A 24,986-nucleotide genomic window follows, 5' to 3' on the forward strand; every position below is an offset into this window, starting at 1 on the left:
CTTATTTGTAGACTGTTTAATGATGGCCATTCTGACCCACGTGAGGTGGTACCTCACTGTAGTTTTGATTTGCATTTCCCTAAAAATTAGCGATCAAAACCCCCTCATCTTAACATTTCTCCTGCCTTGACCTGGGAACAAAAAGGTAAACACCAGTTCAGTTTGTAAAATTAAACATTCTTGTGGAGGTGTCTTTTAGAGTGAAAGACATTTCATTTGCAAAGCATTTAAATCTGTCTGGGCTGGGGCACTTAGCCATGAATTAAATGGCGTTTGCTGCTTTGAGGGAGAGAGTTTCTTTGCCAGCTTTGAATAATTCATCTTAATCAGTGAAAAATTGAGACGCTTGGAGCAAATAAGGATTAGTAAAAGGTGGGATGGTGGTCAGCCAGCCCAGCTGTCTCTGAGTGAAGGGACCTGTGTCTTGTCCCACACTGTGAGTGGCCAGTAATCACTTCAGCAGAATAGGAAGAAAAAATTCCAGCTCTTATTGCTGTCAGTGTCCAAGAGGGGGATCAACTGTCCCTGTTTTCCCAGGACTGAGCGTTTCCCGGGATGTGGGATTTCTCAGTGCTAAAACTGGGGAAGTCCTGAGCCAACCAGGACAAGTTGGTCACCTTTGAATCCAGTGACTCAGCCTGTAGATGCAGGTTCGGGTCCCACACCCAACTTGCAGTAGCCTATTTGACACCCTCATTTAAGCTCACTGCATCTTCATTTTCTCACCCTCCCGCTGGGGTCTCGTGGCCCCTTTGTCACACCTGCTGGCAGCATGCAGGAGCGTCGTAACTGGTGTGAAAGCCCTCCTCTCCCAGGAAGGGTTCCTACGCCCCCTCTTCCTCTGGTGCCCTTTCCCCATAACTCTCTCCCTATTATTTCATGGAGAGCGGAGGTTTCTGCCCTTTGGACTGGACACCCTGTTTGGGGGGAGGCAGCCCCTCTGGGAAACTGGAGGTGGTTACAGCCCAGCACGTGTGGGCTGGTGACCGCCATGCCCAGAGGGGGGCACTGGTGTTAGCCGCCTACTCGTGCAACCCAGGCACACCGGACAGCTGTGTGGACAGGTAAAGAGCGGCTCGTTCTTGGGACACTGGGGGATTTTGGTAGGTCCAGCGGGAGAGGGAGTCAGAGCAACTGGCATGGTTAATAACAATTATAATCACTGTAATAAATCATTTCATAGCAGTTAAGGTTTATTGATCAGTGACCATGTGCTTTATACAGACTGTCTCATTTTAATCCCCAAGCATCTGTGTGAAGGCAGGGTTATTCCCCCATCTTCCAGATGAGGAAACTGAGGCCCAGGCATTTAAGCCACTGGCCCAAGATTTGCTGTACCAGTCAATGCTGGAGCTGACATTGCCCCAAGCCGTCTGACTCAGGGCCCTCCCTAAACTTCTGTGTGGTTCTGACTCACTGGAAACCACTCTAGAACTCTGATGACGTGTACGTTAATTGGGAAAACAATCCGTGTGCCTTCCCCTCAAGGAACATGGTGGTGGCTCTGAAGGAACTCTCCATCCGGGGCGACTTCAGGACTACCGTGGAATATCTCACCAACCTCCTGGAGACCGAGAGCTTCCAGAACAACGACATTGACACCAGCTGGTTGGATAATCTCATCGCCGAGAAAGTGCAGGTGGGGAGCTGCACGTGTCTCCCCCGGGGGTCCTGGAGCCCTCCTGGCTCCCCGTGGCTTTGGTCACTGTGGATACTGACGTGCAGAGTCTCTCCCAGGCCGAGAAGCCGGATATCATGCTCGGGGTGGTGTGCGGAGCCTTGAACGTGGCCGACTCGATGTTCAGGACCTGCATGACGGATTTCTTACACTCGCTGGAGAGGTGGGGCCCATGGGTACTTCCTTTCCCCTCTTGGGATACGTGCTGGTGGCAAGTAAGGCAGAAACACGCTTTGTTTGGGTGTTAATCCATCAGCAAGCAATTAGTGAACCTCTCCTACGTGCTTGCCTCTGTAGAATTCCTTGGACAAACCCGGGCTGCCCTAGAAGACGCTGGGGTAGGGGGCGGGAGGGGAGGGATACTCGAGGCCAACGCAGCCATCATCCTACAGACAGCGGTGCACTTATTCGTGCTGACCTGTGCAAGGTGCGTCGTTAACACTCAGGAGTCCGGAGAGGAGGAGGTGGATTTGAGAAGCAAAGCAGGTTATAGGTCACCTCTACAAATGGTCCTTTCCCAGACCCTCACCTGAATCAGATGACCAGTGAAATGGACCCTGTGGAAGTGGCCAGGAGCTCCCTCTTGGGATAGACCAGGGTTTCCCAACCTCGGCACCACTGACCTTTCGGGCTGGGTCATCTTTTGCGGTGAGGGCTGTCCTGTGGGACAGGGTAGGAAGTTAGCAGCATCCCTGGTCCCATCCACAGCATCCCCTCTCCCCCTGGAAGTCAGAACAATCCAGTATGTCTCCAGATATTGCCAGGTGTCCTCGGGGTAGAGGCAGACCCCACCTTGAAAACCACTGTGGTAGGCAAAGGAAGCTACTGAAAGGGAACTAGAAGGGCGAAAGTTCTTAGTGCTTGGAGAATCTGCTTTTGGATGGTAATAGAATCCCAATCCGTGCATTCGTTTCTTTCATAAGCGGGTGGCAGAATTCCCACGTAAGGAATTTTTTCAAGAAGAAGCAATATCGTTATTGCTTCTTAGAGGAGCCTTTTGGAAATGTCATCCTGTAGCAAGAGCAGTTTCCTTAAGTTCTGAGGGATGTCAGGTTCCTTGGGACTCTCCATTCCTTGCCTTTTATCAATCAGGTGTGTTGATAGTTAGAAGAGGCAAAGAGTGGGTGGATTTTCATATCCAGGGGATGGATGGCTGCGGAGTTCTTGGTCACTCCCAAACTGACCACAGGTCTGTCTTCTCTCTCAGGGGCCAGGTCCTCCCCGCAGACTCTCTGCTGAACATTGTGGATGTAGAATTAATCTACGGAGGCGTTAAATACATCCTCAAGGTAAAGGTCCCTGTTAGATGTCTCCCACACTCTGGTGGCTCAAGGGAGTTTTATTTCTGCAGTGGGCCATCCCTGCAGTGGATTTTCTCATGCTTGGTCCCAGGACTCCCCGTGCAGTCCCGTGACCTTGAAATCTAAGGTCTTTGGATTCCAGAACCCGTAGGCTTGAGCCACGCTCACAAGGCACGTTAGAGCATGTGTTGGTTTCCCGTGGCTGCCGTAATGAAGTCCCATAAACTGGTGTCACTTCAAACAACAGAAATTTATAGTCTCTCAGTTCTGGAGGCCGGAAGTCCAAAATCAAGGTGTTGGCTGGGCCATGGTCTCTTTGAAGGCTCCCAGGGAGCATGCATTCCTAGCTTCTGGTAGTTGTGGGCAGTCCTTGGTGTTCCTTAGCTTGTAGGTTGTCACTCCAGTCTCTACCAGTCTCTGGCTTTGTACGGCCACCTTCTCTGAGTGTGTCTGTGTCTGTCTGTCTGTCTTCACACCCTCATCCTTCTGTGCCTGTCTCTCTGGGTCTCTTCTCTTACAAGAACACCAGTCAGACTGGATTTAGGGTTCAGCCTAATCCGGCACAACCCCTCCTTAACTAACTACATCTGCAAAGACCCTGTTTCCATTAAGGTCACAAGCCGAGGTTCCAGGGAGGACTTGAATTTGGGGGGACATAATTCAACCCCGTACACAGTGTGAGCCGGACCACTGCTCAAGAGCAGAGCGTCTGGCTGCACCGCCCAGGGCTGTGAGACTGGCTTTGTCCAGCGTCTCTGCACCGAGAATCAATGTGTGGATTTCTGACTGCTTCCGGGTCTGTCACCGGCATCCCTGGAGCTTGTCAGGGTCGCTCTTCTCTGTTGGAAATATCTAGTTACCCGTCCTGAGCCGTCCCAGGCCGATTCAGCAGAGTATCAAAGAATGTTTGAGACGTGCGAGCACAGGGTGAGCCCCCCGGGTCCAAGTCGGGGTGACCTTTGGAGCGATGTGTCCCTGGGAAGCCAGGGCCTCCCCAGCACTTCCCAGCCTCCCATTCCATGGAAAAGGCAACAGAATTTTTATTTTCTCTTACTTGATTTTAACATTGCTGAGCATACATTGAACTTTCAACTTTGGAGATTCTCAGACTTCGTTCAGCCACACGAGTGTGTTATCCACGTAACGTGTGTAAAATAGCTTCCCTTTTGCCTCTGATGCTTCCTGGCTACCTTTGGGGGCCTGGGTCCCCTCAACTTGATTTTAAATATGACACATGCTCGTTGCAGAACATTTCAAAACAGCAAACAAGCATGAAGCGTCAGAAAAACAGTCCACCATGGGGGAGCTCCCTGGTGGTCTAGTGGTTAGGATTCTGCGCTTTCACTGCTGTGGCCCGGGTGCAGACGTTTTAGCAGACTTCTTTTCAGTTATTTTTTTCCTTATGCATTGCTTTTATAAAGTTAAGATCATAGTGCAGATGTTTTTACTGCTTTGATATTGTCATGGCCTATAGTTTCCCCCTGTTATTAGCAAGTTTTCCTAACATCAGTTTAGCGTCTGCAGCACGGTCCAATAGTACTTTCCGCAGGTACGGAAACGTTCTAAATCTGCTCTGTGCAGTATGGGCCCCCTGGGGCTATGGAGTACTTGAAATGCGGCCAGTGTAACTGAGGAGCTGAATGCTATCCTTCATTTCATTTTAATTAACTTACATTTGAACATCTGGCTAGGGGCTACCATATTTGACAGTGCAGTCTAGAACATTCCATGGCAGCACCCACTGTTGGAGAGCTTGTTTGATTCTAGGTTTTCCCATAAATAACGTGGCAATAAATATTCCTCTATTTCTTGCCATCTTTTGTCACTATATATATATTTTAGAGGTTGAGGGCTCTTTAGGGTGTTACTTTTCTGAGAGAGAGCACATACTTTGAACTGAGGGCCAGGTGGGGCTGGTATTTCAGATTGAAATGCAGAGCTGAGGCCAGGGCCTGGCCGTATATGTCTCCTTCCAGTGTCCCAGATCCATTGTGTGCCCCTGGGCAGGGCCAGGTCTAGCGGGCAGAGCCCAAGTCCATGTCCAGGCCACTGATGGAGGCCCCAGGTCTGCCTCACCCAGAGCAAGACCCCCATCTCCCTGGCTCCCAGGGCAACCCTGCTTGGAGACAGGATCAGAAGAAAGCCCCCAGCCCTCAAGGGCACACAATGGACAGTGATGCCCGGCCTGGGGCTACACCTGCGGCCGGCAGCCACTAGCCCACCCACAGCGCAGGTGTGGCTCGCTGACCCCGGGCTCCCTCCCCGTCGCTGCTCCCTTGGGGTGAGCGAGGGCTGGGCCTCGAGAGGTGAGGTGTCCACCCCAGCACTCCTGCTGTGGACACTAGCCTTTGCTTGTGGTCAGGGGGGCCAGGCGGTGCTCTGGGGGCACCGGGTCAAGCAGGCATCCTCATTTCAGGTGGGGACATTGAACTGTCCCCACAGGTGGCCCGGCAGTCTCCAACCATGTTCGTCCTCATCATGAACGGCTGTCACATCGAGATCGACGCCCACCGGCTGAACGACGGGGGGCTGCTGCTGTCCTACAGTGGCAGCAGCTACACCACGTACCTGAAGGAGGAGGTCGACAGGTGTGTGGTCGTGGAGGGCACACAGAGCCAGCTGTCCCCTGCAGGTCTGAGGGTCTTAGCTAAGGCACCTTCTCTGGAACGTTCTGGGGCTCCTGGAGAGGTTAATCTCTCGGCTGGAATTCCATGCAGCTGGCAGGCATTTATGGGAGGCTCCCAGGGGCCCTTTTCTAGTGACTTGGGAGGATTCAGAGCCGAATGGGACGTGACTCCCAGCTCCACGGCCTGCAAGGTGTGTGCTGAGTGCCAGAGGCTCCGGGTCTGAGCTGCAGTGTCCACACCCATCAGATCAAGGCTTGGAGAAGATGAAGTCGTCCGATTAGGGAAGGGACTATTTATTGAGCATCTGCTTACACCAGATGCCGCGCTAGGTGTTAGGATACAGCCGTGGTCATGACTCATGGAGTCTGTGGGGGAAGAGACACATCGAACGAGCAGATGGCGGCAGGAAAGCTTGCTCTGTGTCTGGATGGGTGGAAGGCGGGATGATCCGGAAGCACTTTGCACGGGGGCATCGTGTGTCCTCCTGGTCCAGCGTGTCTGACCACCCTGAGCTCACACGATGAAACAGACCCGCCCACCCCCACGGAAAGGCAGCAAAGACCCCCCCCGCACCAAGAGAATAAGATGGGGAGGAGTGGGGTTCCAGAGGCCCCGTGCCTGAAAAAGCTCCAGTTAGATTCCCTTCCGAATCCTCAATGGAAGAAGGTGGACTAGATTCATCCCAGATCGGTGTTTTTTTACCTCTTTTTAACCCGTGTTCTATCTGCCAAGAATGTTCAAGATGATGATAAGCTCCATCCATGCGGCATGCTCTTCCCAATTCTAAGGTGAAGGCTTTCAGTGGGTCAGTATTTACTGAATAATAGTGATTGATTGCTTTCTCTATGCCAGGGCCTGTTGGAATTATGTCAGGAAAAGGAACTAGTTTTCAGCCAGTAAAGGGTCCCACCCAGCTCACTCCCAAAGTCTCTGCGGTAACTGTCAAATGCTACCATTTGGGAAAAATGGAGTAAGTCCCTCAACCCACACACAGAGTGATGCTCCCGGCTGCCTTTAGGAAGGGAAGAGGCTGTCGAAACCCTGACTCGGGCACCTGGGTCGACGGTCCTCCCCAGTCTCCCCACCACCTCCCCACTCCTTCTCTCTCCAGTTACCGAATCACCATCGGCAACAAGACGTGTGTGTTTGAGAAGGAGAATGATCCCACGGTCCTGAGAGCCCCTTCGACGGGGAAGCTGATACAGTACATGGTGGAGGACGGGGACCACATCGAGGCTGGGGGCAGCTATGCTGAGATAGAGGTGACTGCAGAGCTAGCCCCCTGGGAGGGAGGGAGGGCTGCAGCCAGGTCTCCCTTACACTCCCTCCCCCAGGGAGGGCCATCTGCCAATGCTGCTTCACCTAAGCCAACAGACCTCCCCTCTCACCTGGGCTGTCATCTGCAGATTCCTAAGAGAGCCATGTGTGTGGGGTTCAGCCCCAATTCCCTGCAATATCCAAAGGGAAAAAAAAATCTCAGAAATGTATACCTCCCCAGGAGTGAGTAAGAACCGATGAACGATCATGATGCGGACAATTAAACAGTGGTAAGCCGGGCTTCCCTGGTGGCGCAGTGGTTGAGAGTCCGCCTGCCGATGCAGGGGACATGGGTTCGTGCCCTGGTCCGGGAAGATCCCACATGCCGTGGAGCGGCTGGGCCCGTGAGCCATGGCCGCTGAGCCTGCGCGTCCAGAGCCTGTGCTCCGCAACAGGAGAGGCCACAATAGTGAGAGGCCCGCGTACCGCAAAAAAAAAAACAAAAAAAACCAAAAAGTGGTAAGCCAACAGAAGCAAAGCACTTCCCACATGGCAAGCACTATTCTAAGCATTTTATCTGTCTTTAATTACCTTCTTTAATCTTCCCAGCAATCATATAAGTTGGACACAAATGGGACCCCCATTTTGTACATGAAGACACGGGGCCCAGGCAGGCTAAGGAACTCACTCAAGGTCACATCAAGCCAGGATTCAAACCCGGCCTCCATTCTCTGCTGCCCAGGAAAATAGTGATTTTTGTAATGAAAATACAGCAACGGTAGTAGCTGACGCTTGTCGGCCTCCTACTATGTGCCATCCTGCTTCATCCTTATCAGCGCCCTGTGAGGCAAGACTGTCATTTCCTCCCATTTTACTGTTGGGAAAACTGAGGCTCAGAGAGGGGAAGGCACGTGTGGAGATCACAGAGTGATGGGTGGGAGCAGGGTTCCATCCCAGGCCTGGCTGACTTGGGTGCCCAAGCTGTGAACTTCTGAGCAAAGGGTGGGACAGTCCTGTCGGTCTGCAGCCCACACGTGATAACAAAACTCATCACATCCACACGGCCCGACTCTCAGACCAGTTCAAGGGGCTGATGACTGTACTGCAGTCATGTTCTTCATTCCCCAGAGGGTTTTCTCACTGCCTTTAAAAACCGGAGCTGGTCACAAAATGCACCGCATTTTAGGAATGTGTGTGTCAGTCACCTTACATCATATGATTCATCTGTATTTCTAAGAGAGAGGCCTTCCTTTGGAAATAAAGATCAGTTTCCATGTCTGTAAAATGGGCACAATGAACACCTGCCTCTCTGGCTGGCTTTGCAGATGGAAAAAATTTATGCCCAGCACTGTGCCTGGTACACAACAGATTGTGTAAATGCTGGTTCCCTCTCTCCCCTCCGCTTGAACTCTGCCCACGGAGTCATTCAATGTAAATGACACGGTCCCTGCTCCAGAGTTACTAGTTTGGGGTGACACCGGCCAGTCCTAGTGGGCTCCGTCTAATTTCTTCTTTCTGCAAAACAGGTGATGAAGATGATCACGACCCTGAATGTGCAGGAAAGTGGCCGGGTGAAGTACGTCAAGCGCCCAGGGGCTGTGTTGGAAGCAGGCTGTGTGGTGGCCAGGCTGGACCTCGATGACCCTTCTAAAGTGCACCCGGTATGTGGCACCCGGCACAGCTACCCCGTGAGCCAGATAGGCTTGTGGCCCTGGATCTCCCGCCACCACCTGCTCCCAGCAGCCAGCACGATGGGCGTAGGAGTGTGTCTGCCTGTGCTCACATCCTTCTCAGCAGCTTCCCATCCCACTTAGAATAAAAGCCATGTGTTTCCGATGATCTCCAAGACCCCCCTTGAGCTGTGCCCTGCTTTCTTCCCTGGCTTCATCTCCTCCCCCACTACCCCTCCCTTAATCTAATGCTCCAGACCCGTCCCCCTGGGACCAGCTCCCTCTGCCTGGAAGAACCTTCTCCCAGACGCTTACAGGGGAAGGGTTCTTCCTGTGAACTTTGACGCAAACATCATCCCCCCAGTACGTTATATAGAGCTGTCAGGTCTCTGTGACATGACATGACTTACCCTCCTAGAGTGAGCCAGGCCTGCGGGGAGGTGGCTTGCCATCTATGCATGTAATTTTGTTTTCTCTACAATAATTAGTGTATATGCCCAGGAAAAAAGAAAAGCTAGAAAAGCATTTTTTTAAAAAATCAAATCAATTCTTTTCTTCAGACTATTCTATGAGTTTCATTTGTTTTCTTCTCCTTCTTTTCATTATTCTTTTTAGAGGGTTCCCAAAGCTAGAAATAGACTGAGCTTTGTTAGATCACCAGGAAGGTCTGTGCTTGCTTTGTGATTCCTTTTAGCAAACGTTTCCCGGGCTAGGTTCTTGAGACAGCGCCCAGCCACAGGTCAGGAGGCTCAGAGATGCCCGTGAGAAAGACAGGCAGATAAGCCTTTGTAATTCAGCTCAGTAAGTGCAGTCAGAGGGACTGCGCTTGGCCGCTGGCTGTGAGGGCCCAGGTGGAGAAGCCAGCAGCAGATTGTGGAGAGGGGAAACCCTCCGGTTAATCTTCAAGGGTGAGAGGAGCCTGCAGGGTTGGGAGTGGAGTCGAGGGACAGGAAGCTGAGGGTTCTGGGCCAGCAGAATAGCATGCCCCAGCTCCTGGGTCCCAGTGCCTCCCACAGTTGGTGTTGAGTGGATATTTGTAGAGTAAATTAACAGACGAATGGATACATTAAGTCAGTGTTGCCCCTTTGGGGAGCTTTTTATTTGGGGATCCTTTAAGGCTAAATGTTTATGATTTACAAAAAGCACGTACACGGGCTTCCCTGGTGGCGCAGTGGTTGGGAGTCCGCCTGCCGATGCAGGGGACACGGGTTCGTGCCCCAGTCCGGGAAGATCCCACATGCTGCGGAGCGGCTGGGCCCGTGAGCCATGGCTGCTGAGCCTGTGCGTCCGGAGCCTGTGCTCCGCAACGGGAGAGGCCACAACAGTGAGAGGCCCGCGTACCGCAAAAAAAAAAAAAAAAGCACGTACACTTGCATGACAGTTTCCTAAATTTTCACCTTGCTAGGCATTCATCTTTGGGGTTCGAGTGAGACTGAAATAAATGGAAAAAAACAGGAAGATGATCTTGGTTTGAAAGCAAAGCAAAACAAAAACATCTGTCGACAAAAATAATAAACAGTCTTTAATAGGAATAGAAAGAGTTTTATTTGAACCAAACTGAGGACCATAGCACGAAAGACAACCTTTCAGATAACTCTGAGGAACTGCTCCCAAGGAGCCTTTTTTTCAGCACAGTTTTATGTCTTGTCAGAACAAAGAACATGAAACAAGTCAGGGATACATTCCTTCAAGGTTTCAGGACACACACACACACACACACACACACACACACAACAGAACAGATCAGCACGTACACAGCGAGTCCATATGGCCTTGGCACCTGGGAAGGGAATCTTATCATCAAAGGAGAACCAGCGTGGGCGTCCGAGGAAGGGAGGCATTTCATCTTTATTTTTAACCTGGACATTCTTTACTTCTGGTCAGTGCGCCCTTTTCTTTAATAATTAAAGCTCATGTACAGTGTATGTTTGATTGGCTACAAACTGGCTGCTCTAGTTAGCATGAAATTCAAGTTAACTCATGTAGAAGCCAGAATCACTTCCCCAGATCTCAACATGTGAACATTTTGTTTTCAGTCACATCTAATGCCCTCCAGAATTATTTGGGGTACATAATTGACTCTGACATTTGTAAAGGGGAAGACGTGGAAACCTCACACAGGGGTGTGAATGTAGCAATTTTAACTTTCCAATACAATGTTTTCTTCCGTTCCCCCCTCCCCCGCAGGCTTCGTGATAACCGCATTATGTGTATTGTGTATATCGTGTGTTGGTAGCTCTGCCTCGGCCCTTGGCTTGCATGTCTCATTCAGAGGCCACAGTGGCCTTGACCTCTGACTCCTGTGGTGTCCCATCAGGCTGAGCCATTCACGGGAGAGCTCCCCTCCCAACCAACGCTGCCCATCCTCGGAGAGAAACTGCACCAGGTTTTCCGCAGCGTCCTGGAAAATCTGAGGAACATCATGAAGGGCTACTGTCTGCCGGAGCCTATTTTTAGCATCAAGGTGGGTCACGTGGGCAGGGTAGGTGTGTATCACACACACGTGCATAGGTCCGTATGAGAGCCAGAAGATCCCAGAGATCTTTATTGAGGTAAGAAATGAGAAAATGATTCATCCTCTGTTGTTTCTATCAAGGACCCGTTCTCAGGAAGTTCCTCAGTTTCATTGTAAACATCAGTGTATGTTTCTCTCTGATTATAAACTGTTGTAAAGGTGACCTTGCTTTTTGGGGTTGGGTTCAGCTCAACACTGAGAATGTTCACATAGTAAGTTAAGAAAGGAGTCAGTGTGGGTCACCCTCTTAAAGAGACAGCGAGGAAGGGCTTTGTCCAGAAACACAACTCTGTTCATCATCCCAGGGTCCCGTTGTCTGTAGAGAAACAAGTCCTCAAATTTTCAGACCTCCGTGAAAGACCCATGCTGCTAAACTCAACGTCAGTAACTATAAAACTGCTACATCCCATTCCATCCCAGAAAAGCCAATCACGGTGCTGGTGGTCGTAGTAATAACTCAGCCCTTGTCCTGTACATGCTATGTGCCAATCTACTACTCTAAGTACTTGAACCTTATTAAGTCATTTCACCGTCCCAACAACCTAGGAGGTAAGAACTCTTCTTATTTCCATTTTACAGGTGAGGAAACTGAGGCACAGAGAAGCTACAAAATTTGCCTGGTTTCACCCATGAAGAGGCAAAGAGGGGACTTGAACCCTGGCCCCCTAGCTTCAGAGTCCATGCACTTAGCCCCTAGGTTATGCTGCTTAACTGCTAGAATTACAACGTTTTTTTAAGTCTTTGCACTTGCCTGTGTGTGCATGGTTTCATTTTTAAACCTTACAATCACGTTATGGGGTTGGCGCCATTATCCTCCCCATTCAAAGACCATCAACAGTTCTGCTTCCGGGTGAGCCGGAAGCAGTGCAATGCAGCTGTTGAGAGTCTCTGAGTCTGCCTGAGTTCGCATCCTGGCTTTGCTTCCTACTAGCTGGGTGACTTTGGGTAACTTAATTAACCTCTCTGTGTTTCAGTTTCCTCAGCTGGAAAATGCAAATAATGATTATTCCTACTTTGTGGGGTTGTCTCTGAGGATCAAATGAGAATATGCAAATCCAGGACCTAGGACAGTGTCTGGCACAAAGCCAGTGTCCCACAAATGTTCGTTTTTCCCAGGGCCTGGTGTTCTATCCCCACACCAGGCTGGCTGTTTGGATGCATGGAGAGGGGAGTGAGGCCTTCCTGGGTCGGGAAACTGGGTGTTCATTCCTCCTGTGGTCAGGGGGCCATTCTACTCTGGACTGTTCCACAGGCCACTGGGTCTAGATCTTTGGCCACTCAAGTGCACGGGGCCTGGATGGGCTGAGTGTGTCAGCCGCCCCATGGTGGGTGGCCGTGCCCATGCCCCCAGCACAGCCTTGGGCCGACTCTGTGCTCCCTGCTGCAGCTGAAGGACTGGGTGCAGAAGCTCCTGATGACCCTGCGGCACCCAACGCTGCCACTGCTGGATCTGCAGGAGATCATGACCAGCGTGTCGGGCCGCATCCCCGCCCCCGTGGAGAAGGCTGTCCGCAGGGTGATGGCCCAGTACGCCAGCAACATCACCTCGGTGCTGTGCCAGTTCCCCAGCCAGCAGGTGGGTGCCCCCCACCCCCACTCCAGCCCCGCTGGGAACTTGTCTCCCCATCAGTGCGGACGTCCAGTCTCTGATCAAATCGGGTTTCACGAGACCCACTTACAGCCAAGATGCTGGGGACTGAGAGTTTTCTTTCACGCCTTCTCTGCAGGATCGCAGCATTTCCCCCAAAACAACAGTTGTTTAGAGGAACATAAACAGTTATTAGGCCTCATTCTGTATAACTCGGCTGCGGAACAGGAGTAAGCAGTTGGTGCAAACAGAGTGAGCGTTTTCCAAAAATACGCTGGCTGACACAGTAGAGGACGTTGTGAGTTCTTCTTGCCAGTGTGTAGTACTGATTCTCTCCCTCTGCTTTGTGTAAGGTGACAATCTTGGGGCTATACATATATATAATATTATTTAAGAATGGAAACCATTCCCAGGTAGTATCAGAAATCTCTAATAATTCTACAATGGCCTCGTTTTGTTCTTTTTTGGGGTCGCTTTTATCAGGCGTTTTAAAGGAAATCTGCATTTTGAAGAGCCATCTCTTTTTTATCTTCATGCCCTCTGCCTGGTTATAAGGGCTGCCTCCCACCATCACCCCACCCACATGTCAGCAATTTGGGGCGCCCGAGGTCAGTGTAAGTCAGTTTATTCCCAGAGGTCAACCTCTAGGTTGGAGTATCGTTCGGCCATAAAAAGGAATGAAATACTGATTCATGCTACCCCAGGGATGAACCTTGAAAACATGATGCGCAGTGAAAGAAGCCAATCATTAAAGACCACGTGTTGCCTGATTCCATTTATATGAAACATTCAGAACTGGCAAATCCACGGAGAAGAGGAAGTAGATCAGTGATTGCCAGGGGCTGGGGGCAGGGGGGGTTGGCGAGTAGCTGCTAATGGTTATAGGATTTCTTTTGGGGGAGAAGAAAACGCTCTGAAATTGGATGGCGGTGATGGTTGCACAGCTCTGTGAATATACTAAAAGCACGGAATTAATTGTACACTTTAAAAGAAGGGGGGCGGAAGATGATGGTATATGAATTCTATCTCAACTAAAAAATAATGAAAACAAAGCTCTCAGGGACCCCAGTTGAGAAAAATACATGTTGGAACCTTCTGGGAATTTGTTATTGATGCAGGTTTTTCATTACATGTTTTTTTTGTCGCCACAGACAACATGCCGATCGCATTAAATCTAACTGTAAAAATAGGACCCCCATAGCCAACACCCTCATGCTCCCTGGGGTTGGAAATTCCCTTCTCCTCTTTCCCCAGAGCATTTGAATTTGTGGAGAGGGATGATACAGTGGTGCGTGTCTTTATGTGATTGTTGTCATTCTGAGCTCTTGAGTCCTCAAGCCACGTGTTGAGTGGGGTATGCAGAGCTGTTTCTGGGTGGCCAGAGGGCTTTGGGGCTGGAATTTTAAATTTTTGAATGGGATCCCCATGGGAGCCTGTGGTGGGTCCTTCTGGTGACTTCTGCGTGGCAACCAGATTGTGTGGTTTGAGTGGCCTGTGACCTGTCCTGTTTTCCCATGCAGATAGCCACCATCCTGGACTGCCATGCGGCCACCCTGCAGCGGAAGGCCGATCGGGAGGTCTTCTTCATGAACACCCAGAGCATTGTGCAGCTGGTCCAGAAGTGAGTCCTGGGCCCTCCTTGGAGTGTGGTTATCACACTCAGTTATACATGTATTGCCCCAGGGTGGTGCTATCTTAAGGGCAGGCTCAAACTGAGAGACAGTGCCTGGGGTCCAATACCCCACTTACAGCCCCAGCACAGCCCTTCCTAACAGCAGAACAAAGCAACACCCTTTACCTCCGCGAATCTCAGTTTGCCAGTCTGTAAAATGGGGATAAAAACACTTCACACATCATAAGTCATTTTGAGCTATGAGCAGATTGATTTTTGTAAAGTGCTGACACATAGTGAGTCCTTGTGGTAGCTTTGATTATGAGACAGTGGGATGAGATGGCTTTATAGGCTGTAAAGGATGATCCTTGCGGTTTTGGGGGATCCTTGCAAAGGAGGAGTTGGCGAAGAATTTGTATTTTATCTTAAGTAGTTCTTGAGCAGGGAGAACTATTCTGATGATAAAAAGAACTTCCCTTTTGCATGAAAACTCTACCCAGCAAGAAAGCTTTGCCTATAAGGACAGCATCCAAACATTCTCAGACTTCAGCGAATTCATTCAGCGCATGGTAGCCATGTGGCAGAAACTATCAGAGGTACAGAGGATATAGGACTATAGGAAAATGCCGTCCTTTTCAGGGCGCTCCCTGGCTCATGGGGACTCATACTAACAAGATAGGATCGCAGCTGAGGAAGGAGATTGGAGTTTGGATTCCCCACCAAGTGAGAGTCACAGCTGGATGTGCAGGATCGCTTTGCCTCCCTTAGACTGCTAACGCTAACCCATCCTTCAGCAATGGAAATGCCTGGGAGAAATGAACAAATGACAAACGAATCAAATTCCATAGCAGGATTTTGTGTGTTAAATACAAATCGCAAAGCTCTGTCTTATGTTGTGTTCGTGTGTGTTTTTAAAATCACATCTGAATAAAAGAGTATTTTAGGTTCTTCCTCTCTTTTGTTGCCCTTTGGTGATGCTGGGGTGAAGCTGCTTTCAGCTTCCCTAAAACTCAGCATCCCGTTCTCTTACACACTCAATTCCCTGTGTTCTGAAATAGTTTAGAAGAGGAAATGGTTTAAGGAACATCCAGGTTACCATTTGGTTTTAAAAGGGAAGTGAAATTTACACAGGGATCTTTTGGTAAATGTCCTTCAAGTTTTGTTTTGTTTTGTTTTCCAATCTGTCTTTATACATTGAGTGGTTAATTGAAAATTTTTGCTTTTCAACCATGCATGCAAGGCTGACCCCTTTCAGCATCCCAACTCTGTAAGTGTTTTTCCTTCTCTCTGGGGACGGGCAGGCATCATCCAAAGGCTCAGGCTTGGCCTCTCGTTGGATGTGTGACCTTGGGCAAGTCACTGCTCTCTCTGGCCTGCGGAGTTATTAGCACAAATGAACTAACTCACACATCCCTCCCAGGCCTAAAGATTAGAGGGAGCAGCCTCCAGTTTCTTTATTAGTGTTTTCTCCTTATTCAAATCATAAAAGTCCTGGCTGTGGATAACTCCGGCACCCCAGGAAGTAGAGTTGATCACTAAGCCAGCCTTCCCTTCCTCCCCAGATACCGCAGTGGGACCCGGGGCTACATGAAGGCGGTGGTGTTGGATCTCCTGCGAAGATATTTGCTGGTTGAGCACCATTTCCAACAAGGCAAGAGTCGCCACCGCAAGCATTGGTGACAAGCCCACGGGGGCAGGAGGGGCCCCGAGCCTTACCCCACGTGGCCTTTTGTCTCCCTGCAGCCCACTACGACAAGTGTGTGATAAACCTCAGGGAGCAGCTGAAACCAGACATGTCCCAGGTGTTGGACTGCATCTTCTCCCATGCGCAGGTGGCCAAGAAGAACCAGCTGGTGATCATGTTGATCGTAAGCAAGAAAAGTCACCCTTTACCCAGAGTGGGGGTAGCTCAGGGCTCCACCGACTTTTTATGGAAAGGGCCAGAGAGTAAATATATTAGATTTAGCCCAGGATATGGTCTCTGCCCTGACCTCTCAATGCTGCTGTGGCACAGTGTAAGCAAATGGGCATGGCTGTGTCCCAATAAAACTTTGCTTATAAAACTAGGCAGTAGGTAGGATTTGTTGACCCCTGGGGGAGATCATGACTAACCCACAAAGCACCTACTGTGTGCCAGGCACTCCTGACATGCTTTACTCACTTGTTTAATTCCCTAAGCAGCCCTAGGAGGTCGGTACCGTTCTCATCCTCCTTTGACAGAGCACAGAGAGGTGAAACCACTTTCCCAAGGGTACCCAGCTTATAAGTGCAGAGCTGGGATTTGAACCCACAGCATGGCTCCAGAGTCATGAGCTATGATTAGTCAAGGGGTATTGGATTCCGAGTCTTCTGGTAGGGCTTTCATTTTGCCTTCTTGGTGAAGCGTGGAATGTCTCTGTTCTTATTTCTCCTCCTACCGGGTAATAATTAGCAATCCTTTATAGCTAAAGATTTTTTTCCTTGATGTGACTTAGAAAATATAGTATCAGCAGATAGTAGCAGAGACTTGCGCTTGGCTTATAGCAGGAAGGGGTCGGCAGAGTAAAGGGGCCAGAGAGTAAATATTTCAGGCTTTGGCCATGCAGCCTATGTTGAAACTACTCAGTCCTGCCATTGTAGCGTGAAAGTGGCCATAGACAATATGTGAATGAATGAGTGTGGCTCTGTGCCAATAAAACTTTATTTACAAAACTGGGCAGTGGGCCAGATTTGGGCCTGGGCTTATAGGGCAGTTAACACCCTAACAAAATGGATTCATAAATATTGATATTTTTGTAAAGAATCATTTAAAAATCTCCTAATGCAGCATGAGATTCTCTCAATCCAGGCTGTACTTGAGAACCACCTGGGGTGGGGGTGGGGGAGCTTTTAAAAAATACAGATGCCCAGGCCCCACCCTTGGTCCATTAACTCAGGGTTTCTGTGGATGGGGCCCAGGCATTAGTACTTTCTGAAAGCTTCTCCAATGGGAAGTTTAAACGGGGACTATATATTAGATAATAATATTGGTTTAGTGTTCAATTTTTGGAGTGTTTTAACAGTTCTACAGTTAGCTGGGGAGAGATCTTTTTTCTCAAGGGGGTACATTCTGAAGTAGTGGGAAGGATCATGGTGTCTGCAACTGAAAGAAAGAGAAAAGAGTGAGAGAGTGTGTGTGTGTGTACAGGCATGCACGTATGCTTACTAGAAAAGCAAATGTGAAAGTTTAGCAATTGCTGAATCTGGATAATTTTCGATGTACTGATCTCCTGTAGTTTTGAAGTTCTTCAAAATTAAATTTGGGGGACTTCCCTGGTGGCGCAGGGGTTAAGAATCTGCCTGCCAGTGCAGGGGACACGGGTTCATTCCCTGGTCCAGGAAGATCCCACATGCCACGGAGCAACTAAGCACATGCGCCACAACTACTGAGGCCTGCGAGCCACAGCTACTGAGCCCGCATGCCACAACTACTGAAGCCCGTGTGGCTAGAACCCGTGCTCCACGATAAGAGAAGCCACTGCAGTGAGAAGCCCGCGCATCGCAACGAAGAGTAGCCCCCGCTTGCTGCAACTAGAGAAAGCCCGCGCACAGCAACAAAGACCCAATGCAGCCAAAAATAAATAAAATTTAAAAAAAAATTAAATTTGGGAGGAAGGATCCCCAAGTGATTGCAATATGCAGCCAGGATTGGGAACTTAAGACCAAGGACATATCTAGTCTTGGGGGGAATTTCATTGCTAAAATAATATAACCCTTTTCTCAAAGTACCTCCTTTGGATGGAGTCTTCTTAAGTGTGAGTATCTGTAAAACAAAGGATGCCTATAATTTATTACAGTCCACTCACCATTTGTTCATAGGCCAGGGCTTGGGTCTGTGGGTTATTCTGCTGTTTGCTACTCTTTGTGTACATAATAACTCTTTTGGGCGTGAAGTTCTTAAAAATAATGTTCATCAGAGGATGGCCTGGGGAAGAGGACGGCCTGGTGGAATGGCCCCCAGATCAGAGACCTAGGGCACTGCCAGGGGCTTCTTGGTGAAGGAGGCTAAAAATGTTGTAGCAGGTGTGGTTTGGGGGTTATATGTGAGATTCATTATTCTTCTGGCTCTCTTGTTTCCATTTGCTAGAAAATGGTGAGTTCTTTGCATTTGATGGTATTTGATGCTTTGGAGATTTTGAGCAAAGACTTGTTAATTGAGTGATTACTTACTTGGAAATGAAATTTTTTTGAGTCTTTACAGGCAACCTCATTTCTGAACATCAATTCAGTGGTTATAGGACTTTGCTAATGACAAAACAGAGAAAACAAAACATGATGCTGTGAACTAAAATACACGCCATGGGACCACTTCACAAAAGTTAACAAGAAAGAGAGAGAGTATTTTAGACTTTTGTGTGTAGAGTGTGGTGGCCAGATTTTTAAATTTTTCATACAAAACTTGTCTTGAGTCTTTCCTCTCTTATTGATTTTTTATTCCTATCTTTGGCCATGCCACACGGCTTGCAAGATCTTTCCCAACCAGGGATTGAACCCAGGCCACAGCAGTGAAAGCCCAGAATCCTAACCACTAGGCCACAGGGAACTCCTGAGTCTTTCCTCTCTTAGAAAACCACTAGCCTGGTTGTTGGACAGCGCCTACGTTCTGTGCTATCCTTGGAGTCACAGGCTGGTGGAATGATGGAGACTAATGCCACCGCCACTTGATAAAGCAAATCAGAATGTGGGAGGGAGAGAAAGTTTAGAATAATTTCCCACGAGATTTCTTCAGCACTGACATGCTATGTGTTTGTGTACAAGTGTGAAATATTAATATGTTAAAAAAATTTTTTTCTGACTGTAAAAACAGTGTGGTCTCATTCTAATTAGGAAAATGCAGAAGCAGATGCGGAAAAGAATGACCCCTGGCACCACCACCTGGTGACCACTTGGAGAACGGCCTGGTGCAAGGAAGGGGGGGTGTGATGCCCAGGCATTCAGATTCCCAGCATTCATTGTTCTGTCTTTGCGGGTATTGAGGGAGTATAAGCTCTGAGCCATTACCAGGCCCTTCTTGCATTTAGGGCATAAGAGGAGTTGCAAAGACCAGTCGCATGCGGCCCTGGTCTCCAGCAGAAAGGTCCCTTGTTCAGAAGCAGAGAGGAGGGATGCACGTAGGAACCCTCATCCCTGCCTCTTCTGCAAGTTCCACCTCTAGATCTTCTTTCTTGCAGGAAGCCTCCCTTGACCTATCCAGGCCCTAGATGCTCCCCTCACACTGGGGCTCCTGGAGGGTAGCTTACACACCCTCACCAAAGCCTCCCATGTGGCCCTTACTCTGTTCACACCTGCCTCTATTTCCTCTCATCCCTCTTCTCTGAAACTGAGCTCCATAAGTCAGGCAACAACGTTTAGAGGAAAGAGGGAGAGGCCATAGCGACAGGAGAGCCCTGGGTTCAAATCTGGCTCTGCCTCGCATGTGCTTGGTAGCCTTGGGGCAAGGCGCGTTGCCTCTCCGAGCCTCAGTTTCCTCATCTGTAAAATGGGAATCATATAGTAACTTGTCAGTGGGTTGGGGGCATTTGAGGAAATGAGTGGAAAGTGTCTAGCTGCTTGCCCGGCCATAGTAAGTACCTGATAAGTGCTGGCCATTAACAGTGATGCAGGCAGAGACTTTGTTGTCTTTTTCTTCATGCCAGGAATTTAGGGCATGTTTTGGGGTGGATGAATGGGAGAGTGAATGAATAGGGGGGTACTTGGTGGAGAGCGGCCAAGGGTATGTGTATCACACTGTGCAGGTTTGCGGGGGCAGCCACACCCCCAGCCCCCTGGCCAAGGGTGAATGCTGGCCTGTTTCCTTCTGGTAGAACAGAGAGCCATTTGGATTTTGTTTCTCTCCCCCAAAGGATGAGCTCTGTGGCCCAGACCCTTCCCTGTCAGATGAGCTGACCTCCATCCTCAGCGAGCTCACTCAGCTGAGCAAAAGCAAGCACTGCAAAGTGGCCCTCAGAGCCAGGCAGGTAGGGTCGCCAGCCGTGGTCCCCACCGTGCATGACGTCACAGGGTGCCGCCCTTCCCCACACGCGGCCCCCACCGTGCATGTCCCCTCTGCTGCAGGACCCGCCCCTTGGCTCCTCCCCATGAGGATGGCTCACCCCAGCCCCTCTGTCCCCTCCCCCTGCAGGTCCTGATTGCCTCCCACCTCCCCTCCTATGAGCTGAGGCACAACCAGGTGGAGTCCATTTTCCTGTCTGCCATCGACATGTATGGCCACCAGTTCTGCCCGGAAAACCTCAAGGTGAGGCCACCTCCATCCATGCACTTGGCAGAGAGCATGCGCCGTGGCCCACGTGGGGCCTGGGGGTGGGGAAGCGGGCTCCCCTTCCCTCGATGGGCTGGCACTCGGGTGCAGGGCACAGATGCCAACTCCAGTGGTTTAGTCCAGTGTGGCCAGGGCTGCCCAGGGGAGGCTCTGGGAGAGGTTGAGTCCTGCAGGATGGACAGAGCCTCAGGCAGCCAGGCTCTCCCAGGAGGTGTGATGTTAAAAGTTCATGTGTCATGGAGCTTATTGGAAGCTGGGAGCACTCACATGGTTGGGTCATGGCTTCATCTTCCCAGGGCTCCCCCACCTCCTAAATCTGCCTCATTCACAGGCTTCCAGGCACCTCCTCCACATCTGGAGCTGGGAGCCCTGGGAGCAGTCACCCCAGAACTGCCTCCATGTTCAGATCTCGTGGGCCTGGGAAATGGGCAACGTTTCGTGATAACAATACGACCAGCCTCCTTCCCTGCCCCCATCCCTCCTGCTTATCTGACTGCTGGTTAGAACTCGTTAACATTCCCTTTTCCTTCTTTTTCCCACTTCCATTTCCTGTAGAAATTAATACTCTCAGAAACGACCATATTTGACGTCCTGCCCACTTTCTTCTATCATGCTAACAAAGTCGTCTGCATGGCATCCTTGGAGGTAAGTAGGAGAGAGGCCCCCGTAACAGCACCAGTACTGACCATGCCGGTCCTAACATCCACTGCCCGCCTGCCACATGCCTGACCCTGGACCACGTGCCTGGCAAACGTGATCTTATCATTCTCTGTACAAGGTAGGTCCTGTTACTTACACCTGTCTCACGGAGAAGAGAACGGAGGCTCAGAGAGGTGAAGCAACTTGCTCAAGGTCACACAGCTAGGAAGTAGCAAAACCAGGATTCACATTAGGTCTGTCTTAGTCCAGAGTCCTTGCTGGTAAGCCCTGCTATCTTGTGTGCCATTCTAGCCTCCTCCGGACCAGGCACAGTTAAATATGAACCCCCAAGGGCCAAGTCTGAGGCACTTCATCCAAACTTTCCAACTCACCTGCCTTAGATACCTTTGAAAGACTTTTCCACTTGGAACTATGAGAGCCGGAAGGAGCCTAGGTGACAGTTTAAGGTGACCTCCCTGTGTGTCAGGCAGAGATGAACACGAGCAGTGGCAAAACCTGGATTAGAGCCAGGTTGTCTGCTTCCGCTCTGGTCTTCCTGAATTCAGGGGCTGAGAGGTGTTTGGTTAATTTCAGGACATCACGATGTTCCATCTGCTCTTTCAGAATCCTTTCAAGGAGTTATGAGATGATGGGTGTTTTCAACTTGACTGTCTTCCCTGGTGATTTCTCCTCATTTCTTCAACTTGACTGTCTTCCCCTGGTGATTTCTCCTCATTTCTTTACCCTCTGAACTTGGAGTCTCAGTCCCCTGTGGTACCCACTCTTCTGCCATCTTTTAGACCCCATGGGTCAGCCATCCTGATGCCAGAAGGTTGACTGGGTCTCCATGGGGACCATTTTGGGCTTGTAAGCATGTTACAGCCAGTGTCTCTGGGCCTGCAATTTTTACCCCTCCCCTGGTTTCGACTCCAAGAACCCCTCCAGGCCCCACTCTTTGTTCGCAGCAGTGAGACCTGATACAGCTCTTAAGTAGCTACCAAGTGTTTTCCCCCGTCTTCAGTTTTCACCAGTAATTATTGAGACCTACTGTATTCCAGCTGCTGGGGATACATTAGAGAATAACCATAGTCTCTGCCTTAGTGGAGCCTCTCTGGCTGGGGAGAGACACACACTCAGTATTTCTTTAATTATACGCGTGATAGGGCCACAGAGGGAAAATGCAGGCCATGATGAGAATTGCACAGCAGTACTTAACCTTACCAGGAGGTTCGACTCAGACTTTGATGAGAAAGTGACATGAAAGTGTCTGAAGAGCAAGTAGGAATTTGTGGGAGGGAGAAGCAGAGAGATTCCAGTCAGTGGCGTGTGCAAAGGTCCAAGCTGTGTGACCTCTGGCAAGTTGCTTTCCTTCTCTGGACTCTTATTAGATTCGTGTACTTTAGATAGGGATAGTAATGCTGACCTCACAGCATGAGTAAGCATCAGATGTGAGTATTGATCACCATTGTCACCCATCATCTAAACACCTGTCCTGTGTAGGGGGTCCTAAGTCTAGGGGTCCTAAGTCAGATAGAAAGCAGCAGCCCACCTTCCCCACTTAATAAAGTGCTGAATCCCATTTATTTCTGTTAGTGATTTTTCTAGGATGCTTTCTTAACACGTTCCATCACTTGGTTGGGCAGTTTTATTGAATAGGATCCAACCTTTTCTTCACGACTCAAGATGAGCATTGTAAACATAAGGTTTTCACTTGGCCTCTTGAGTTGTGTAGAGTTTTGTCCCCGCTTAAAATGTGTCTGGTCCTCCCAGACCATGCCCAGGGTCAGTGATTCTCTAGGAAGACTCCAGGACTCAGCATATAGATGTGCTCACAGTTGTGATTTATTACAGCAAAAGGATACAAAGCACAGTCAGCAGAGAGAAAGGGCTCATGGGGTGAAGGCCAGAGGACACCATGCACAAGCTTCCAGTGGTCCTCCAGGCACTTTTAATTCCTTGACAAACAAATTATGGCAACACATGTAAAAGTTGTCTACCACAGAAGCTCATTAGAGACTTAACACCCACAGTTTTATTGGGGGCTGGTCACATAGGCACTCTCTGACTGACACATACCAAAATTCTAAACCCCAGGAAGAAAACACATGTTCAACATAAATCATACTGTTTGCATAGATTAGGCAACGTCAACCATTCTTATCTGGGAATGGTGGGAATCCTCCCTAAATCTGGGTTCTTAGTTGCTAGCAAAAGGCCAGCCTTGCAAGCAGGCCTTTCAAAGGATAGCAATTAGGCCTGCTGTGTTAACTTTTGCTGCACAGTCCCTGGCTTCCCTATTCAATTAAAAAAATTCCCCAATGCTTAGACTCTAGAACCGTGTGGTCCAATGTGGCAGCCACTGGCCACGCATGGCTTTTGAGCACTTGCAGTGTGGCCAGTCTGATTGAGCTGTGCTTGAAGTGTAAGATACACACTGGATTCCAGAGACTCAGTATGGAGAAAGAATTTAAAATATCTTAATTTTTTTAAATTGATTACATGTTGAAATGATAATGTTTTAGGTATTGGGGATGACATGAAATATATTATTAAAATTATATTTAACCTCTTGCCTTTTTTTAAGTATCAACTGGAAAAATCTGAAATTGATTTAAAATTGCCTACGTGGCCTGTGTTGTATTTCTGTTGGACAGTGTTACTGTAGAGCAGGGGTCAGCAAACTATAGTCCGTGGGCCACATCTGGCCCACTGCCTGGTTTTGTAAATAAAGTTTTATTGGAACACAGCCACGCCCGCTCATTTACGTATTGTCAGTGGCACGAATGTATGCCCCCTGTAGTGGAAGCGTGGAGTCTTAACCACTGGACCGCCGGGGAAGTCCCTACAACAGCAGAATTGAGTAGTTGTGATAAAGATATATTCCACAAAAGCCTGAAATATTTACTATCTGGTCCTTTGCAGAGAAAGTAGCATCCTGAAGAGTGAGCAAATTTGCTGTTAGCTACCACTTTAGGGATCATAGTTCAAGATCGTTTCTGGGACCCTTCAGCCTGAGTTTTCTCAGGTGTTGAGGGCACTCCGTCAGCTGTGCTTCTGTTTCATTAGGTTTATGTGCGGAGGGGCTACATCGCCTACGAGTTAACCAGCCTGCAGCACCGGCAGCTCCGGGACGGCACCTGCGTGGTGGAATTCCAGTTCATGCTGCCCTCCTCCCACCCAAACCGGTACAGAGTGGTACCCACCTGGGGGGCCAGCTTGTGCTGCTCTTCTCCCTGACCACTGTAGCCCTGTTTCTGGAGGGACCCAGCAGGGATGTCTGGGAACTGCTGGGAAGACGTCAGGTGCACCACTTCCCCACCCTGGCATCTCCCCCCATCTTTGTTCTCTCGTCTGTAAAATGGAGATAGCCCAGTGCTTATCTCCGGTAGCCACTGCCCACCTGTGGGATACTGAAATTAAAATGCATTACAATTAAATTAAAAATTCAGTTCCTCGGTTGTACCAGCTGCATTCAAAGTGTGCACTAGCCACAAGCTCACATGTGGCTTGTACAAACAACGTGGGCACAGTGAGCCTCCCTCATCATTTAGGGAATGGGGGCAACCCCAACTTCCTGGACGCCAGCCAAGGGCCAGCCTTGCAAGTAGGTCCCTTTTTCAGGAGAGCAACTCAGGCCTGCTCTGTGGACTCTTTTCTGCCCCCGTCTGATGAGCAGCCCCTCCTTTGCTTGATTCCAGGACCCTATCCTAACTCCCCGGGGGACCCATTTGGATTTGCCCCTGGTGTGCAGCCAGTTCTGGGGGCAATGGCCACCTGAACTCCAGTGGGCTGCTGGCCTGGGGGTCAGTTTTGGTTTCTGGC

The 24,986-nt window shown here is 49.6% G+C and overlaps 1 protein-coding gene across 4 annotated transcripts in view; it reads left to right on the forward strand.

Moving 5' to 3' along the window:
- The window catches only part of ACACB (acetyl-CoA carboxylase beta), a 135,595-nt gene that overhangs the window by 75,831 nt on the left and 34,778 nt on the right, over window positions 1-24,986 (forward strand). For 3 of the 4 annotated variants that reach the window (XM_060310190.1, XM_060310192.1, XM_060310191.1), the window contains 16 exons: window positions 1,489-1,639; window positions 1,738-1,841; window positions 2,886-2,967; window positions 5,422-5,567; window positions 6,718-6,868; window positions 8,390-8,524; window positions 10,851-10,997; window positions 12,436-12,624; window positions 14,157-14,257; window positions 15,489-15,515; window positions 15,811-15,899; window positions 15,992-16,116; window positions 20,110-20,223; window positions 20,388-20,501; window positions 21,081-21,170; window positions 24,231-24,349. In XM_060310190.1, the coding sequence (XP_060166173.1) occupies window positions 1,489-1,639; window positions 1,738-1,841; window positions 2,886-2,967; window positions 5,422-5,567; window positions 6,718-6,868; window positions 8,390-8,524; window positions 10,851-10,997; window positions 12,436-12,624; window positions 14,157-14,257; window positions 15,489-15,515; window positions 15,811-15,899; window positions 15,992-16,116; window positions 20,110-20,223; window positions 20,388-20,501; window positions 21,081-21,170; window positions 24,231-24,349 (1,884 nt within the window). The remainder of the gene's footprint in view (window positions 1-1,488; window positions 1,640-1,737; window positions 1,842-2,885; window positions 2,968-5,421; window positions 5,568-6,717; window positions 6,869-8,389; window positions 8,525-10,850; window positions 10,998-12,435; window positions 12,625-14,156; window positions 14,258-15,488; window positions 15,516-15,810; window positions 15,900-15,991; window positions 16,117-20,109; window positions 20,224-20,387; window positions 20,502-21,080; window positions 21,171-24,230; window positions 24,350-24,986) is intronic. The other variant, XM_030860623.2, reaches the window with a different exon arrangement.

The sequence above is a fragment of the Globicephala melas genome, chromosome 13, assembly GCF_963455315.2.
Source record: "Globicephala melas chromosome 13, mGloMel1.2, whole genome shotgun sequence".
Taxonomy (NCBI): Eukaryota; Metazoa; Chordata; class Mammalia; order Artiodactyla; family Delphinidae; genus Globicephala; species Globicephala melas.